The following is a 20,655-nucleotide window of genomic DNA, read 5'->3' on the forward strand; positions in this document are numbered from 1 at the left end:
AGACGTAGAGCCAGAAGGATTTCATACAGTTGTATGCATGGGTTTCTCTTTTCCTTTCACAATCTGTCAGCTCCCCAGTGTCCCTGGGAAGCCAAAGATTTCCTCTAAAAGACTTTACTACCCTGTAGTAGAGACTGCCATGTTCAGCAGTAATGATCCCAACTGATCCTCAGCAGCAATGATCCTCCACCCCAAGGGAGAGGAATCCAAACTATTTATAACCTTCCCTTTCCTAGGGAAGGCTGAAAAAGTGGAACCATCTCAGCTGGGAAAGGATGGGAGAGTGGCACATGACAACAAAGGCAGCAGATCAGGCTAGGCCACACAGATCTGGTGCAGAGCTGAACAGAGTGGGTGCTCACAGATACTAAACAGTGTTATTTGCGGATGCTAAACTACAAGTTTTGACATGGTATCTGTTTGGAATCACAATCCTAACAATTATGGTATTGCACCGTAATACTGAGAGATACCTTTATGTTAAAACATGCTTCTTTCACATTTTTTATGGCAGAGATGTCCTTCAACAGTGCCTGATTCTGCCATGGCTGCCAAGTATCGTCCTACTGACACAGCAAAAAGACCTCCACATCTACTGAGGATTCTAAGTATATTCTAATTTTAATTCAAAGATTAGTGCTTTAGCGCTCAGAGAGGAAGAGGACTCTGCTGCTGCATACTGCCCACTGCAGCATCAGGCTGACCCTCCAGCTTCTTCCCCTTGGCGTCTCGGGGGACAAGCACCAAACATTGTTCTGATCCTACCTTTTCATATTTTGACTGGGGAATTTGTTCCTACAATCAAAGCAGGAACAAACTACTAAAATTCAGTCCTGTAATACAGCTGTAGGAGAAGCTCTAAGCTGATTCTAGTCAAAGTTTCCAAAAGTTGATATGTCCCAAAAACGTTTCTCATGGTTTACCTCTCTGCATTGATTCTACAGTTTGGATTAGTCCTTGCAACAAATTAAATGCAACCCAGGCCCAGAGATGTTCTCTGAGTTGGAGTAGTAGGACCTGTGTTCTGGAGTATTTCTATCGCTTTTAGAACATCTACAATATGTAAGAGATAATCAATAAAATGCACCGCCCTCTGGCAGAAGATACCTCCATGGACTTTTAGAGCAAGGGTTCATGTCACATTGTAAAGACCGGTGACAGTTCTCTTGTTGCAGGTCATCAGAAGGGAGGTCATTACATAAAGTCCCAGGGTAAAAATGAGCTTTAAAGTATATACTGTGTAGCCAACCAATCTACCTAGCAAGATGCAGAACTAGTTTTCACTAGTGATCTTATAATTTTTCTTATTTCAATTTTATAGTGACAATTGAAGTGTTAGATCTTAGAAGAAAAAATTCTCGAAATGTTATGGGTAAAAGATAATTTGGTAGAAAAAACAACATTTATGTGAGGTTTCTTTTTATCAGAGGAAAGAAATCAAGTTACCTAATTGTTTCTATAATTGAAAGGAATAAATTGAACCTGTTTAACCTATAGCACCCTCTGCTATATTATGCAGAAGTCTCCAGGTTGGAAATAGCATTAGAATAATGCTTGATTTCTAATTATTTCACTTTAGTACCTCCTGATTTTTAATTCAAATGACATAATAGAAGGAGGAAAATTAACTTACTTCAACACTGGTCGTTGCCATAACTTTCATCTGAAAAAACAAAAATACGTGTCACAATAACAAGTTAGCAATTAAATTAAAAGTCTGGACCCAGTCAGCTCTCGTGTATCACAGGCAGAACAGAACAATGATAGCCAACGGAAAGAGTTTGTGGTTAAGATCTTCTGAGAAAGATCTTTAGCACATCTACTGTCTGTTCCCCTGTATATAGTGAGGAACTTAAACCCTCTCTTTCTCTCACAGGTATTTAATTGTTTGTTTGTTGGGTTGTTTTTTGTTTTTTTTTTTTTTACACTGAGATGTTGGAGTGAGCAAAATAGGTAAAAAAAATGCCCATTTTTTCCAGTGGAGTACGGATCATCTGTTCTGATGGAATTGTGCTTCTAATAGTTCTTCACAGCTAGAACAACTCCAACTCCTGTAAGAGGTGGGATGTGGCATACAGATACTGTCTATTTGTCAATACATTGCTCAAGAACTCATATTTTGGCCCCTCCACCCAGAGCACAAGTCCCACCAATCAACATCTTCAGGGCAAGCATCTTCATATTCCCTTACCAATATGCTGCAAAACCAATCTAGACAAAACAACTCACTAGCTGAGATTTTAAGGCCAGGTCTTTTTAAATCCTTGGTCTTTGAGATAAGAATGATGCAAAACATGGCAACTCTATATTTGCCTTTGTGATGTGAAGTCATAATGTAGCAACAGGACTCAAATGACTGCAATGATAAACAACTAGAGTTTTCTCTTGCTTGCATCATGATGCATCGGAGCAATTCTAATGAAGTCAAAAGTAATTTGCTCAGATCAACTCAGATCAGAGTTCATACCATGAGTAAAGGACTGCTGTCATAATGCCTTGGTCACTTTCAGAAGATACAGTTTTGTAAGTGGGATTTGAGGTCTTCAATTCACTGCATTAATCAGCTGTGTGTAAAATCATTTACACTGCAGCCATTGATGTCAGAGTGACATCAGTCCAGTCTATGAGGAGGCAGCAATTAAACTTAAAAAGAGCATGGGGACGTGGGGGTGGGGAAGAGAGCTATTTTTAGCATTATACTTTGTGAAATTATTTTTTGTAGGAACATAAGAGGGATAATGCTCTGGAGGACAGAGAACTAGGCTTTCAAATAAATTATTTCAGTATTTCCCCAAACTGCAGTATTACTTTATTCCACATCATCCACATCATTCCATAATCATCCACAGGAGACCTTTCTTGCTTTACACGCTCCTGTCATAAGCATTATGCACCAGTTAGCTGAAACCCCTAGAAAGCATCAGTACTGTTTTAAAGCTTTACTGCATTGTCTGAAACAATTTTTAATAAACTGCTTGCATTAAAATTGTACAACTGTAAAGTGCCAATAAACATAGATATGTGATATACCTCATAGCATCTAGAAGTACATATCTCTAAATAGTAATATAACCACCTGGGAGACTCATTTACAAATTGTACTTTAATACCATCTTGAGCCTGAACTTCTATTTAAAATGGTACAGATCTCCTTACAGTTTGCTGATGAGGAGAGTTACTGTGAAGCAGTGTCATGCAGACTGTCAGAAAATTCAAGACTTTCAAGCTTCTAGATGTTGCTGTATTTAATAACTTCTTTGCAAAAAACTGGTGTTTCTGTCCATTCAAGATACCCTCAGTAGCTGTAGAAAATAGTTAATTCTCTGGTTTTCACTCTATATGCAAAAGTTAATTCCAACAGCATATTTTGTATTAAGGGATACTTCTAAAAAGAAATGCAGATTATTTTCTATTAAACTAACTTCTGTTAAGAATGTCTTTTATTAGCCATCTCTACTTTTTATCAGCTTCTTTGGACTGTTCAGTAGGTTTACAATTGAAAATAACAATGTATATTTCCTACCCTACATAAAAATAAAGTTAACTTTAATAAAAAAAAGATATCTAGCTTTTTTTTATGGGTAAGTTTGCATGCTAGTTCACTTAGTTCCCATAAGTACTGTCTAATGAAATAATAAAAACAGAATTACCTGGTTGTTAAAAATAGTTAGCACTCCTTTCTGAGAGGATGTTACTGTGAAATCCAGATGGGGCACCTTCACTATACTCTTAATCACATCTTGTCTCTTGACAACTGTCAATGACAAAGTATTACTCTTCATTTTACAGACACAGAAAATCTAAACAAATAGAACTGTAATAGCAATAACTATTTCTCTTCCTGAAATGCATATGAGTACTAACTTCAAGGCTGCAATGCATTATATCATAGATTATCCTATACTTGATTTAAATAGACACGTTGCATTTTTAAATAGCATTAATGCATTATGGATGTGCTAGTTCTTTCTACATTATTTAAAAAATACTGAAAGGCAAAGAATAATTGCATAAATAAGTAGTCTGAGTCAGAAAAATTCATAATCTCAAAATAATTTAGGAAAATAGAGAACTGGGCAAGGCAGCAATGGACTGTTCAGACACAATGAGTTTAGTAAAAAAACATGTATTTTGGAACACAAGAAGCTTGAATAATAATCACAGACCTGAGATTATATTACTATTACTGTACTTTTTAAATAAAGTGTGCAACACACGGCATTAAAAAAAATTAGTTTTGGATACAAGATGAAGTATGTCACCTGCATGAGTAATCTGCTGTTTTTCAGATACAAGGAAAACCATGTTTTCTTCTTTCAGCTGGGAAGATACAGCATCACTTTCTCCTATGAAATAGCCAAAAATCTAAACAAACCAAAACAGAAAAAAACAAGCAATTTATAACAAAACTACTTCTGGAATATATGTTATTACGTCGAATATTTATCTGACATTTTTATCATTTAATATTCTTTGAGTAAGTTTCCTAGTGTTACTTGCTTTAACCATTATCTGTCAATATGACTTTAGATTGCTGAGATCTGCTACTCAGGCACAATCTTTCTTCATTGTTTGGAAAGAAGCCAGCATACACAGGGCTTCTGGGAATAAAACCCCTCTAATTGATAAAGCTGTTAGTACAGCTTTGCCTTGTAATGATTGTTTGTAAATAATAATCTTCAATTTCCTTTTTCCAGTTTTACCTAGTTGTGCTTCCTCAACTAGACCTCAGCTAGAAGAAAAAACAGTAAAAGGCAGACAAAACAGACTTCTCTGTGCTTTTAAATGGAGAGATTCAAATTAGCATGGTGGTTTAACCTACACAGAAGAGCAGCTTTTCCATAAAGATATGTAGATTTCCATTTGCCTGAAAAAATTGAATATAAAGTCCATTTTTTAAAATTCTTTTTCAGCCATCTCCCTAAGCCTGGCAATGTTCCACGTACTGACCATGATGGAGACCCCCACACAGGATATTCAGGTGAGTAGCTCATTTTTGTTCCAGGGTGTGACAATACTTCAGCTGAAATGCTCTCTAAACCTCAAGCTCTGTGTCTAAGAGTAGGTTAGTAATTTCCTCAGGAAATGAGTTCAGCCCCATTCAGCTGTACAGATACTTTTTAATCTCCTGCCTCATATTATGGACATTATAAATACTCATTTTTGTTCCTGAGTACTAAAAGCAATGCCCCTTTGGATGCAAGGCAAAACTTTGCACTTTTTTCTAGTTCAACATTTTTCATGTTATACAACAGAACTCTCTCATTTTTCTTCTTTGAGAGATTCAGATGTACATCATTCAAAAAAAAAATAAATTCTTACACAATGTTACTCTTCATCTTTCACTTCACAACTCCCTCCTTACCATACATACAATTATCTATCATACATCATCAGTCAAGACATCATGTGTCTATTACAGCTTGTTACATTCCTCTTTCTAGTTTCTTATAATATCACCTTGTCTTTCCATCCTGTATCCAAACAGGATGCAAGATTTAGTATCCTAAATTCCAGATGTGTGCTCCTTCTGCAAAGTCATAATAACATGATCTTCGTAATATCCAGCATGAATCAAAAAATGGTAATACTAGTAATTCGTACAGATGGACTCTCTTCCTTGTTACAGCATTTTCACAATTGGTTCTCACTGTTTTAAGTTACTTCTAAATCCCCCAATTTTTTAGTATTAAATAAAAGGGTTCTGAAAGAACTGCCGTGTCAAGAACATTATAATGGAGCATTTCCCCCCAAAATCAAGGATGTATCCTTTCCACTATCATCAGTTAATATTCTTGTAGCAGGTTTGCACCTATAATATGTATAAAGACAGTGTTAACAGAATCACAGAATCACAAGGTCATGAGGTTGAAAAGGACCTCTTGGGATCATTTAGTCCAATCCCCCTCTCCAAGCAGGGTCAGCTACACCAAGTTGCCCAGGACTGTGTCCAGTTGGGTTTTGAATATCTCTAAGGATGGAGACTCCACAAACTCTTGGGCAATTTGTTCCAGTGTTTGGTCACACTCATGTTCACATATGTGTTCAAATGGAATTTCATGTGTTTCAGTTCACATCACAGAATAGTGCCCATTGCCTGTCAGCCCATTTCTCTAGCCTGTTGAGGTCCCTCTGAATGGCAGCAGCACAACCCTCTGGTTTATCAGTCATTCCTCCCAGTTTTGTATTTGCAAATTTGCTGAGTGCACTCTCTCCCATTGTCCAGGTCATTAATGAAGATGTTAAACAGTATTGGCTCCAATATTGACCCCAGCACGCACCACTAGTGACTTGCCTCCAGCTGGGTTCTGTATCACTTAGAGGTTCAGCCAGTATTCTTTCCACCTCATTGCCCACTTATTTAACCCTTACTTTGTCACCACATCTACAAGTATGTTATGGGAGACAATGTCAGAAACCTTACTAAAGTTGAGATAAACAACATTCACTGCTCTCTCCTTACCCACCAAGCTAGTCACCTCATTGTAGAATCCTATCAGGTTGGTTAAACATGATTGCTATGATTGCCCCTTTGTAAATCCATGCTGACTACTCCTGTTCACTTTCTTGTCCTGTGTGTGGTTGGAAATGGTTTCCAGAATTAATTGCTTCACCAAGAATCAAGGTGAGGCTAGTTGTTCTGTACTTACCTGGATGCTTTATCTCACATTAATTGAAGACAGGACTGACATTTTGCTTTCTGAAGTGTATGTTCCCATTTTCCAGGCAGTGGAGAACAAGCCCTTCACCTTTCTGGGAACTAAGATTTTGATGGGAGGACTTTTTCTTTAATGATAGACCGACCTGGTATCAGGTCGATCCTGAGTCCTGACAGAATGCCAGATGCAGTGGTAGGGCTACTCCAGTAGATGCCCTAAAGCCAACAGAGGTGGAAGTTCTCAGTGAGTTACCAAGGTGTGTCCTGTCATACTTCCTGTAGAAATGAGGTGATGCCACATCTGATCTTTTGTTTCTGCCCGGCAAGCAGAACACTGCCCAAAGAAAGGGCATTTTAGAAATCCCTTATGGCTGCACTTATGGCTGTTGCTGACTCTAACATGGAGACAGGGAATCTGAACAAGCCCCACACCCTAATGTCTACCAGTGGTTAAGAAAGAGCATAAAAGATGAAGTAAAATGCAATTTACACATCTTTCAGATCTTAGTCACTAAAAAACGAGAGCTTTCAAAGTGCCAACTACATTTGGGAAAGAGATGCAGAGGTCAGTTTCCCAATTCATTGATAAACGACAGCTGCTAAACTGTCCAGGATAGGTCTTTTAAATTTTGGAGCCAGTAAATGACTAAGGGTAAATCCTAATATAACTAAAGAGAAAATTTAAAATTACTTTAGTGATTTTTTTCTAATGAAAAAGTGTCCTTTGAGTATGGTTATACTGTTGTGGAGACTGCCAGAGACTTAGGAAAACCTTGAACATGGAGGTACTTGAAAAAGAGAAATATCAGGAAGATATAAAGAAGCAGGAACAGTCACACAAGGCCATGACATTTTAGGTCATGGAAATATATTTGGGAGATTTTGTCAAGTTAAAGAGGGGCCAGATATGGACAGGTAAATTTGAAAAAATTAGATCTGTGAGAGTAGGTAGAGAGGAACAAAGGGTCAGGGATAGAGTTCTGGGAAAGGGGGGTGGGAGGAGAGAGAGTCAGAGATAATAAAAGAGAAGTATCAAAGGAACAAAATGATGTGCATGCCTCTTCCTTGACTTTCAAGACTGACGGCATGCTTAGCAGTGCCAAAAGCAGCAGGGGAACTCAGAAGAACAGGGATGAAATACAGTCCTTTTAGAAAAAAATCATTAGAAAACTAGAGCACAGAGAGCAGAAGCAATGATGGCTATTTAGGATATTAAAGAAAGCAATAGTTATCAATGATACATTTGAAAAATTAAGTGATAAAAAGGAAACTGAACTAAGATCGAGGCTACTTGCATTGTTCACAGGGGCTAATTAATGATATGTCTAAGTTGCAGTTTATAAACGTGATTTGTCTAATATAACTAGTAGGTTAATGAACATTGTAAGAATGAATGTATCAAGTATGGGAGGCTGGTGTGTCAAACCAGGACAGAGGCACATCTGTCTCTTTCAGCATCTCTCTCAAATAACAGCTGGTCTCAACTAGAATACCCAGAATACTTCCCAATCTTAAAAGGCCAATTACCATTTCAATAGAGTTTTCAAGCATGTAAAGGAGTAGATTTGTTTGGTTTGGGGTTTTTTTTTTGCCTGGAAAAAAAGAAGTTTCACTTAAAAGGAATGAAAAGGCTAAGGAGGTTGAGAAAAGCAAGTGGGACTTAGGCTGATCAAGTGTGAAATAGAGTCAGCTTAAATATAAAAATAATTAAGAGGAAGAGCTACAGATTTGGAAGGAAAAAAAAAGGTCTATGATCCTCACCAGTAAGTAAATGTGTACATCTTTGAATGTCAAGAGGTGAAAAAGAGATGGAGACTTTACAGCTGTAGCGCTGTTATAAGCCTGTGGCATAGTGAGAAGAACAAAGAACACTGCCTTCATTCCTGACATTAGTAACTCTCCAGGATTACCTGTACCAATTTGAAATAGTAGAGTTTGTCAGAGAAACAAAATTAAAAAAGACCACCACCACATAATATGTAGGATACAAACCAATCCCATTTTATTTTATTACAACCCATTCAAATAAGCTTGGAAATATCTGTTTTGGTCCAATCACTACAAATAATACGTTACCACAATTACAATAGATCAAAAGCTGTTGCTGAAGTTACAGTTTATGTAAATTGGGCTTAGACAACAACCAGATGATAAATGCAATGATTATTCTGTTTCAGTGTAAGCTAAATCTTACAGGATTCAGCAGTTTTTTTACTTCAATTTTCATCTGTCTATACTCAGCCTACCTGTAAAACAAATCTTATCCTTTTGTTCTGAAAAGAGCTTAGATTTATAACATGTTCTATAATGTACAGATAGCTTGAAATACATACCACCATCAGATTTCCCACTAAACAGAAAAAAAAACCAAAAAAGTGAAAAACTCACTCCAGCTTTTCAATGCAGTATTATATTTCAAACTGTGCTGAATAAGGCCATGTCAAGGTAAAAAAATCAGTGTCAGACTGAAGCTAATTCAAATAGTCTGATCTTTGTCTATTTCATGACTAAATTACCACTTCCATCATGGATGAATTTCCTGTTACTGTATGTTAAATATTTTTTCCCACAAGAGAGAATACAACTCCCCTCCCCACACTAACACTTTAATCAGGATTCTTTTGAACAGAGAAACAATAAAGATTTCTATTTCACTTGATATCCATCTTCTACATGAAATGCATGCTGTGAGATGCTAAGATTCATTGATTACCAAGCTCCTCTTTTTCCAGGAAAGTTTATGCACAGGGCATTTTAAAAGGCTGTCATTCGTCAGCCTAGGATTTCAATATAACACAGTGCTTTCTTGAGTGGAATCAGATCCGCACACAAAGATTTGCCCTGTATATTTAACTGCCATGAACTGCAGGAAAACATTTAACTGATAGGTGGGATGTTTTGGGCAGCAGAAAGTTTCTAGGACTCCCTGTTGCTCTCAACAGTTCTCTGTTCAGCTTAGTGACAAATGCTTAATGCTGAAGACATAACCAGCTCCTTAAGGTGGTGCAATGAAACGCCTGACAATGTGTGGCAGGATAATGGTTGTCTTTGCATTTTGATATTGGGGTTGGGTTCTTTTACTGGTCATACTAATCCACCCACTCCATTTGTTTGAGACTTGTCCAGAATAAGAAATTTCAGAGAGAAATTTGATAAAAGTCTTTGCAATTACAGATGCTTTAAATAAAAAAGCTGTATGTTCCGGAAAGCTTCACATGCAGATGTTTTAAGTAAAAAATCCTTAAAATGAAAGCAAATTCAGAGTCTGACAAATGAAAACAGAAAGAAAATGAAAAAAAAAAAAACTTTCTCTGTTTTTCTTCAGTCTAAAAACTATTTTTTGGGATGGATGCATAAGCATTTTGACTAAGGTATTTCAATTGTGTCTATTGAACAGCTGCTTCCTTTTCATTCACTCCAATCCCATGCAAAAAACAGCAAGAAGTTTGAAATGGAGTAGAGAATTTTGAATAGTATGAGAATTTGACTGATGCAGTACTTCAGTATGTCTGACGGCAGCTGGCCATTTCAAGAACTTTGCTTGTATATTATATACCAGCAAATCCAGAAAAGTCTTTTTCCCCCCTAGTATTTAGAGAGCTTCAAAGAAGTCCTGAGCAAAGCTAGGACTTTAAGTATCCTCTCATGTTGTATCAGAAATAGTGTGGCCAGCAGGACTAGAGAAGTGATCATCCCCCTGCACTTGGCACTTGGTGAGGTTGAACCTCGAGTACTGTATTCAGTTTTGGGCCCCTCCCTAGAAAAAAGGCCATTGAGGTGCTGGAGCAAGTCCAAAGAAGCGCAACAAAGCTGGTAAAGGGTCTAGAGCACAAGTCTTATGAGGAGCGGCTGAGGGAGCTGGGGTTGTTTATTCTGGAGAAAAGGAGGCTGAGGGGAGACCTTATCGCTTTCTACAACTACGTGAAAGGAGGTTGTAGCAAAGGGGTCAATCTCTTCTCCCAAGTAACAACCGATAGGACAAGAGGAAAATCTCCTCAAGTTGCACCAGGGGAGGTTTAGATTGGATATTAGGAAAAATTTCTTCACCAAAAGGGTTGTCAAGCACTGGAAGAGGCTGCCCAGGGAAGTGGTTGAGTCATCATCCCTGGAGGTATTTAAAAGATGTGTAAATGTGGGGCCTAGGGACATGATTTAGTGGTGGACTTGGCAGTGTTAGGTTTATGGTTGGACTCAATGACCTTAAAGTCCTTTCCAACCTAAATGATTCCATGATTCTGTGTTGAAAAAGGAAGTAGTGAAGAAGGGTGACATGCAAGTAGGAGACATTCATAGATAAAAGATTTCAAATTTACCTCTCACAAGGTGAATTTAATATCAGAGGAATTGGATGTGGCCTAAATTTCTACCTGATAAAGAGGACTTATAGTCAAATTCACTAGTAGTCAGTTATATGATGTTTGATGTACTCTACTGTTTCACAGATTTCCCCCAGTCCCTTCTTGAAGAAAATCTTTAACGCCTGACATAAGTAAAGTTTGTGAGTAATGTGACATTGCAAATAAAAACAATGTTAAGAAAGGTATTAACCAGAAATGTTCCCATATAGAAGCTTATTAAATTGAAAGGACTGAACACACTGGTTTTAGGGTGGTATTAGGAAATTACTTGATAGCAATTGTTGATAACATGCAAGGAACAGTTGTTGGGTATCCTCAAGGTTCAAATAATAACGCGATGTTCTAGTGTAAAATAAAGGGGAAATATGCTAATGAATTTATAGTTCATGTGCCTTGGTAGTACCTTGTTTTATGGCAATAAGTCCAGCAAGGACTTGTCATATATCCAATGCCACCTATGCTGTCACAAGAAAGTTACTGTGTGCTGCAAGTTATGTCCCATCCATACAATTCTGTCTTCAGGTAGAAAACAAACAAAATCTTGTAGTAATGTATGATCATGGATAGTCTTGATACGGAAGAGATCTAACAATGTAAAAATCAGTCATTTTTATAGAACAGGTGCTTGAAACACTATCCGTGGGAAATACCTTAATAAAAGACTTTTCTAGAGCAAGTGTACCATATTTCTCATAACACATGCAAAAAAAAAGGCAACACGTTTTCACAAAATGTGTAAAACCGTGGATGCTATGAGGTTATCTTTTTAGATGGGTTCAGAAGTAATTTACAAACAGAAATATTAAAAGTCCATCAAGGGTTACTAAAACCAGTATGCACTTGCAACTCTGGCACGGAAAAAACCTTAAGCTATATGCAGCCAGAAGCTAAGAGGGGTAAATCAGGTCGATTATTTCATAGTTACCTCATTCTTACACACTTTTTACAAAGATTTGCTGTTTACCACCACTGGAGACAGAAAAATGGATTTCATAGACCTGACCTATCTACAGACTCAAATAACATATACAGAATTCTTTGGTTAAAAGCTCTCTACTAAAATGCTGCCGTACTTGTAATGCCTCACATTTATAAAGTACAGGGCAGATTTATCTCTGTGAAAAGGGGAAGAAAAGGAAGGAGAAGAAGCAGAAGAAAGAGAGAAAAGAGAGGAAAAAGAAGAAAGGAAGGATTGCTGATGGTTTAGCTGAAGATAGACTTCTCAGAGCACAAATTGCATACTGTAGTCATAAGAAATTTTGTATTTTGTCAAGAAGCCTAAGGCCAATGCATATCAGTGGAGCGGTTCAGGAGAAGACCTGGACATACTCAGGCTCCGTGCTCCAGATCCTGCTGCCTTGTCAGGAGTCTAGTATATCAAATTTTGCTTAAGAATAAGCAGTTCTGGTAGACAGCTCAGTGTTCTTTCACAAAACAAGCAGGAAAAATGTTTTTATTTAGTCACGTCATTCTTTAACATGTATCCATGCGCATCTACATAATAGGCTCAAGGATCTTGGTTCAGAGAGAACAGGGGCCAACTTCCTCAACTCACGTAAACAAGTGGAGCATAATAAATGTTTAATAAGTATTTTGATTCGCAAGTTCAGCTGATGTAATAAATAGATACAAATAGAAAAGTAGTTCACTTACAAATAACTAGACAGACTTTATTTAATTCATTCTAATTAATCTTTCTTATCAGACCTCCAATGGCATGCCTTAATAAGAACAGATACTTCTCAGAGTTTGAAAGAGTGGAATAGGAAAAATCATATATATTTGGAATAAAAAATAGTCCTGCATGCTGAAAGTACTGGACTGATTTTGTAAATAGTAGAGTATGAGCAAAGTGTTCTTGCTCGTAAGAATCTGCTAGAATTAGCAGCATGGTTTCTCCCGTGTGTAAAGCTGTTTTGCATGATATATTTAGAAGTCTGAAATTAGCCAGAGATAGTCAGCAGAAAGTCCAGTACAAGGAATCTCTTAGCAGAACACTTGTAGAGACAACACTGTCATTTGCAAAATACCCACCTGCTTACCCACGTGAAAAAGTGGGGAAAGGCAGCAAAGAACTATCATACTTAATCTTTCATTGCTATGATGGCCTCAAAGAACTAGTCTTTACACTAGTGAAATAAGTCAGGGATGCCTCTGGTGATTATTTTCATATTTACAACTTCCACTTAGACTGAATACTGATCTTCTGATGCTTAAGCTTCACATTCCAGGTTTTGGCACTAGGAGCGTAGGATTTTTCTTTCTTAAACTAAAATTATAATAGCATAGGGCACAGAATAACACAAGCTAGAAAGAGCTAAATTTTACAATAATACAATCTCCTTCATCTCTCAAGACACATACTGGAATGGATATCACCACTCAAATTTCACAAGAGAAATTTCAAAGACAAATTTTAGATTCCTATCTTCAAATGTTGTCTCTGGAAACCTTCATTTAATGAACAAATGGACATGTGCAAGTTTCTAAATTGTTTACTTCGACTTGTTAAAATTAAACGTCACTTCTTCAATAGGATAACATAGCAACAAGTGAGGTACTCTAAGCCAGTTCTTGAATTTAGCTTTTGTCTAGATCAACCGACACAATACATTTTATCTAATTTTCTAGTTTCAAAAGCATATCTATTTTCCAAATTTTATTTTTTTTTTTAGGAAAAGAATGGTAGCCAGGAAAAATAACAACATGAGAGTGCCCCATTATGCCATGGAGCTCATGAACAACAGACTCACGAACAACACATAATCAACAGCTTAATACTGTTAGCTTTTAGGATTCCAATTCATTGTAGACGTTTAATAAAATTTTAGAAATCCTTACCTCACACCATTCTGCCCTTGCATCAAGGTTGTTGCTAATCTTTCTGAAAAAGGCCTTAACGTTACGATCCTTGATTTCTGGACCAAAAATTTTCTGTGTAGTTGTATAGAACTTATCATAGTCTATCTCATCTGTATGGGAGGAACAATATCCACAGAGTTAAAAACTGCCACGGTAAAGTTATCCCCCCTCCTTCAATATCAATAGCATGCAAGTTCCAGCTCCTCAGACTGTATTCACTAAAGCAGTTTGGGGGGGGAGAGGGGGGGAAGGTAAAAAAAAAGTTCAGTCTTAATGTTCAGTTTTTTCAAAACCACCTGATTTGCAATACATGACAGGAAACAGATAGACAAAAGAATAAAAGAATAGGTGAAAAATTCTCACCTCTTCTTTCTTCCCTTACTCTCATATCACAATTCTGGTTTGATGATATTAACCTGAATGGTGTCCTGGGATAAAGTTTATTGTTTCATGCAACAATAGCCACTTGCATTGAAAAAAGCAAAACTTCACCTAGTTATTTACAATTAAGCAACTGGATTTACATAATTCATTGGGTTCGTGCTTTTACAGATCACTAGAAACATTGCACCGTGCTAACTTGCATATGTATGTGGCAACTCCACCAATTATATTTTGTGAGCAATCATCATAGTGTTAAAATTTACCAGAAGTTTGACCAGGAGGAGAAAACAACCCTCATAGCACAATTTGCCTATTTCCTGTAAAAATCAAGTCAGAGTTTGAACATATAATTTGAAGTCTTTCGTATAGTCTAGTCTCTATGGACACCTTCTCTCCATATGAAAATTACACTTTTCCATCAGAAAGAGTATCTCTTACCCTCATCTTCAATATACAAGCCTAATCTCTTCTTTGTCTTCTGGGTTACTGTTTTTTCAACTAGTTTCTGGAACTGCTTCAAAGCATTCTTGAAATCTGGCACTTCAAGAGCAGAGCAACTCTCCTTATCACAATCCTTCTTTTCAGACATCCTTTATTAAAAGAGGACAAGGTAAGACAGAGAGCTCTTCGTACAGCCTGGTCCAAGCTTTGTTTTGCCCCTTAAATCTTAAACTCCACATGAGTTCATCTGATATGCAACTGGATGACAGGTATGCTAAGCATTACATAATAAAAAAGAGGTGACTGGCTTAGCATATCAAGCTGGCAAACATACTAGTGAACTTTTGATGTCACAAGCCCCCACTATCACTGAGTGGCCCTAGGTCATGAACCAGGATCACAAATAGCCTGGCATGTGAGATTATTCCATGATAACTCATGCAATTGGTGGTTGAACAGGCATGAACTTTCTCACTTCCAGAGCCAGACAAGAATTTCATCAGCGTTCAATTCTGCTACAGCTGGCATTGCTTTAGCAATATGAGATCACATTCTCCAGTAAAAATATACCTTTGAGACTAGCTATTCCAAGTTTATCACATCTTTCAGACTTTTGTCCTGAGAGAGGAGGAAGGAAGATTGTATCAGTTACCTCTAAGTTTCATGTCGTCTTCTTACCCTTTGAATTATTTTCGTTTTCTGCCAAAGGCTGCACACTAACTAACACAGTTAGGAACACCTGCAATTTCAGATTCCCTTGGATCCATACATCATTTGGTGAAGAATGACAGGGCCAGTTCTCCATTCACATTTGCTCTGTGGCAGGAGAACTAAGACTAGCCTGATGATATTCTCTTGTGTGCTACTGCTGCAAGGCTTGGCCGGGGATCTCAATCTAGGCAGGGATGCCTGGTTTTACGGTAGCAATAAGAGCACTTTGCCAGGGATGTTAAGTTATGAATCATTATTCACGTAGTACAAAAAGGCCAAAGACATACAATTCAATCTGAAAAGAACTAGAAAAGCGCCTTTTGACAGTTACTTCTTGGGAGTAAGATTGAATGTTTGCTTCCTTAGTAAATCTCAATTTCTTGAATATATGCTTTGTCTGCTTTACCGTATTCAAAATCCCTACTCAGTGAACTAGAACTTCTAACCTAGAAACCTAATTACCCTGCAGAAATATTTTTTTTTAAATTGCATAAATCATTATGACTGAGATTGCAAGAAATCCAATGATGGAGTGGTGGAGTTTTAGTTATTTTCAGCGGTCTAATTGTCTCTCCCCTAAGGTCTTACAGCCATTCAAACGCCCCTTACTTGTTCTACTTAACTTCCAGTCAAGTTACTGTTTCTTTCTTTCTTCTAACATACAACTAATGAGCCCAGCGATTAAGTGTTGCCTCTTAATATGTGCCTGGCCAAAGCTCAGCTACGTGTACTAAATGGTTGCTGTTTTGAAAAGGGTCTGCATTTAACTTGCACCTAAATTCAGTCATGATATTAAAGTCAGAATACTCCTATACCAAGGTGCCCCAAGGACTTTTCTGGTTTTTGTTCTCAGGGCATAATTAAACAAAAGCAGGATGGGGCTATTCAGAAAGCAAAACTGCAGCTACACTTTCTTTTGAAAGTGGCGGCCCAGAGCACTCACTGACTAATGAAAATTGTTTGATCTGCTATCCAATGTCTTGAGATCAGACAGAAATTTTGCCCTGCAAGAGCACCAGTCCCTGTGCTATATCTGTGTTGTCTTTCTATCCCATCACACCTAAAATTCTTTACTGAATACTGGAACCCTAGGTTATCCTACTGGAGTGCTGGAAAAGTGATTTATTTTTCTTCTAGCTGAAAGAGAATTAAATTCAAAACTGTCTCCTGAATGAGTAACACAGTGACTACTGAAGAAAGGCAAATACCAGTTCTTGTGGGAATATTCTAAAGAATCAAGCTTCATTCGTTCTTTGGAAAGGAATGTTGTAAAAATCTGTCTTCAGAGAAAGCTTCAATGCAGTGAATTTTAAGAAGAAAGCCTTTTGCTGAAAAAGAAGGTGCTTGAAAAAGGAGTTTTGTGATTTGCACCTGTGATCTTACATTGACTAAACAGTCACAGTTTAAAAAAAAAGGCTATAGATATAGATAATTAATATGTTAATTACTTCAGATCATGTTATGATCACAGTTTCTCTGCATATGGAAGATAGTTATCTTGCTCAGCATTCTGGATTCTACAATACACCTCAGATGATCAACTTTCAGTTCCTACGACCCTTTACTGAATCTGACTCCTTATGCTTGATAGCATTTTGCAAATTGTAAAGGCTTACCATTTTTCACTGCCAGGTGAGGCAGTGTGTTCTACTGTGAAGTCAGAAGAACTGCGTTCTTGTCTTGGCTCTACCATTTCTTCTTTCTTGGTAACCTTATCAGGTTGCTAAAATCTGCCTGTAAAACAGGAACAACATGCAAACCCTGAATTAAAGTATTAGTAATCCTTATAAGTTAATGTCCACATTTTATGTGTGCGAAATCTGTGATTCCTTTTGTATCACTAGACTATGCTGACATTAAATTCTGGCATCTTTCCTTTTATCACACTTGTCCCATGTCTGCTGCATATTTACATTAATATTATTGGCATAAAAAATATACCTGAACTGTAATTGAAGGTGAACAAAACCGTTCATGGCATTAGGTGTGCCTAAGCAAACATGCATTTACATTTGTTCACCAATCTTCCAGTTAGTGAAGTAATTAATTCACATTCATTAACACAATCACATATTTCTGTGATCAAGAAAATTCTAAAGTACTTCAGAGAAGCATATCAGTGATAATGAGTAGAGCTGGTGTCTTCTGCCATCCAAAAAAAAAAAAAATGGAGCTCATGAAGAAATCACAAGAGAAGTCCTTGTCTTTCTTTTTATTCCCTTCACCAAGGTAACTGTAACTTACATAATCCTAGATTATTTTTGTTTTTATACCAGTGCAGACGTTACTGCTTTATTAAGCAGATGATTAAATTTTGGATAAGAAAATCCGGTGAGAAAAGGCAGGCCAAAATATCCCCTTTGGCCCTAATTAGTGTCTTTGCTCCCAAATTTAACAGAGGCATCATGAGTTTAAATCCAGAAGAGACCTGAGATCTTCTACTTTCACCTCCTCTATGTTACAGATAATTAAATATCAGCCATTTATCACAATAATGAGCAAAACAACTTTGTTCTAATGCATTAACTTGTGGAAAGGTATCCGGTTTTAATCTGCAGACATGAAGCGATGAAGAACATATCATGTTTGTTCCAAAGGTTAATTGCTCACATTGTTAAAATTTAAGCTTCCTACTTGAGTTTGTGTGACTTCAGCTTCCATTCAGCAGTTGTTGGAATGTCTTCACTGATTTAGAGTAATAGTTGGTACATTCTCCTACTAGGGACATTTGAACCTGAATTTTTTTCTCTGGTTAATTAAAGCAGATTAAACTCTCTGCGTCCTACTGCAACATTTCCCTTTAGGCCTCAAAATAATACTTGTGATTCTTTTTCACATTTTTCAGCTTTTCAATATCTTTAAAGAATGATGATGCCATGTTGCCTTGCTACACCATAATAAGCAAATTGGTACTCTGGTCAAATAATGAATTTCAGTCTATTTGTTCAACTCACTTTTCACTAGGTCATGTGATCAATTTCTTTGTATTGTTCTTTAGCTATTGATCTCCAGATCAGCATTTCTCTTACTTCACCCAAGGCTGACGACAAGTTCACTGGTCAAGGCTTTCTTAATTTGCTGTGCATGGAATCTCTGCTCTGCAGAGATTCTGTAGTTGAAAGGAAAGGAGAAATGACGTTTTATATTTTTTTTGTGGCTATGTAAAGGATTGACATGAATCAGGCATGTTTCAAGAACACCAAAATCACTTCTTCAAAAGAAACAGATAAAGACTATAGTCTTCACACAAACTTGGGAAAATCAGCTTAACAACAGTTTTGAAACATATAGGGAAGACAATAATTTGGCATCAAACAAAGTTACTAAAAATAATGCATGTGTGTCTGCCTGAAATAGCTAGTTCTTCAGGAAAAGTGGTGTTTCAAGATACACTAGCTAACTTTCTAAGATGAGCAATGCAACTGCTTGAAGTTCTATCATTTCCACTAGGAAGAACACAGATGTTTCTGAGTACTCCTGCTTAACAGCAATGACTACATCTTTTAATTAGAATAAGGAAGAGACTTTGGCAGAGAAATACAGCACTGATTCCTGGAAAAGGGAGGAATAGCTTGAGGGTGCATTTTTGCTAGTTTTATCAGGAATTCTCCAGGAAAATGTTTCCTTTGTGTGTCAAGATACTCAGTGGCTGGTCAGATACTGCATCTTGGTCAGAGTTATGATGTATTTGATACATTGCTTCCAGCTGAATCCTTGTTAAGCAGTGTCTCCTGTTGATTCAGTTTTGGTCTACCCTATACAAAAAAGATGTGGGCAGGAGGGGGTACAGAGAAGGGCCACAACAATGATCAAAGGACTGGGAAGCATGCCATATGAGGAAAGGCTGAGAGAACTGGGTTTGTTGAAAAAAGAAGCCTTGAGAAAAGAAGGCTTAGGGGAGACCTTACCACCATGTTCCAGTATTTAACGGGTGGCTACAAAGAAGATGGAGACTCCCTTTTTACAAGGAGTCACATGGAAAAGATGAGGGGTAATGGGCACAAGTTACCCCTGGGGAGATTCCGATTGGACACAAGAGGAAAATTTTTCACAATGAGAACAATCAGCCATCGGAATAATCTCCCCAGGGAAATGGTGGATTCCCCAACATTGGACACTTTTAAGATTCAGCTGGGCAGGGTGTTGGACCATCTTGTCTAGTCCGTGCTTTTGCCAAGAAAGGTTGGACCAGATGATCCTTGAGGTCCCTTCCAACCTGGTATTCGATGATTCTATGATTGATTTTTCCATTCTCTGTCATCTAAGTTTGTATGACATGAGGCTATATTCTTATTTTCCAGTTAATAAGGGTTGTTTAAGGTTTATAAAAGATATTTACATCCATCCTAGGAATGGAAAGATTAAGAACAGAAAGCTATGTTTTGTTCTCTTGCAATCACCCATGAAAAAACTTCATGTTATAACGAAAATACACAGAAACGCCAAACAAGGAATCATTGCTTTCAGTACTGGCTGATTCTTTTGTCTTCAATGTTTTAACTCAAAAAACCTGCACAGTACAATGTTAAAAGAAGATGTGATGACTGAGTGAACTGACAGACAAAAGTGAGAAGATAGGAACTGCATTAGGAGATAAGCAAAGTCTAAAAGGGAAATTCAATATTAAATTGATGAATAACATGACTCATCAGGACTACTTGCATTAGTAAGTCTACAGTAACATTAACTGAATGAAAAGCACTTTTCTTTCCTGACTCCCCGACTGATACTGTGGAAAGCATTGGATATGGAATATGGTAGAGTTAATGTCTATTCAGGAGTCAAACCTCCCAAATCTCCTCTTCTTACTATGTAATCATATTAGTCTCAATTATTTGACATTCTCAGGCCAGTACGAAGTTAATGATACTCTGTACAGCTGTAAATAACAGCTACAGCAAGCTCATTGCAGGATTGGCAGCTCAGTTGAAAAAAACAATCCTTTTCAATCTTTATCTCAAAAACTATCATAAGAGTATGAAATTCGACGCTAGTTTTAAAATTCTGACCATGCTGTTTGAGAGCTCAGAACAAATAACCCAAAGCTACTGCAGAAGACAAACCAGCAAAAGGTGATAGTTCTTCTTTCCTTCCTTTACTGGGTTGCTAGTCACCCCTTCTGGTAGCCTCATTCAAAGACGAATTGTCCCCCAGTAAAATGATGGTGCAGAAGAGCCCAAAGAAAACATAGTAGTTCTAAAATGGCCTTAGTTGTCCTTAAAGAGGCTCTAGCACTTAAGA

General features: G+C 37.4%; 2 protein-coding genes across 14 annotated transcripts in view; one reads left to right on the forward strand and one right to left on the reverse strand.

Annotated features, from left to right (window-relative positions):
* Positions 1 to 17,107, reverse strand: part of WDR64 (WD repeat domain 64) — a 75,939-nt gene extending 58,832 nt beyond the window's left edge. The window contains exons 1-6 of the mRNA XM_054195742.1: positions 17,031 to 17,107; positions 14,701 to 14,852; positions 13,858 to 13,988; positions 4,263 to 4,365; positions 3,651 to 3,754; positions 1,634 to 1,663 (exon numbers count right to left, since the gene is read on the reverse strand). Of these exons, the coding sequence (XP_054051717.1) occupies positions 1,634 to 1,663; positions 3,651 to 3,754; positions 4,263 to 4,365; positions 13,858 to 13,988; positions 14,701 to 14,852; positions 17,031 to 17,107 (597 nt within the window). The remainder of the gene's footprint in view (positions 1 to 1,633; positions 1,664 to 3,650; positions 3,755 to 4,262; positions 4,366 to 13,857; positions 13,989 to 14,700; positions 14,853 to 17,030) is intronic.
* OPN3 (opsin 3) overlaps positions 1 to 20,655 on the forward strand; it is a 120,131-nt gene that overhangs the window by 67,740 nt on the left and 31,736 nt on the right. For 10 of the 13 annotated variants that reach the window (XR_008465510.1, XM_054195728.1, XM_054195731.1 and 7 more), the window contains 2 exons: positions 4,914 to 4,981; positions 14,765 to 14,872. The gene's annotated coding sequence lies outside the window, so the exon portion shown is untranslated. Of the gene's footprint in view, positions 1 to 4,913; positions 4,982 to 14,154; positions 14,873 to 20,655 lie in introns of those variants that run through there. The other 3 variants (XM_054195729.1, XM_054195738.1, XM_054195740.1) reach the window with 2 other exon arrangements.

This window comes from Rissa tridactyla, chromosome 3 (assembly GCF_028500815.1).
Source record: "Rissa tridactyla isolate bRisTri1 chromosome 3, bRisTri1.patW.cur.20221130, whole genome shotgun sequence".
In the NCBI taxonomy this organism is placed as follows: domain Eukaryota; kingdom Metazoa; phylum Chordata; class Aves; order Charadriiformes; family Laridae; genus Rissa; species Rissa tridactyla.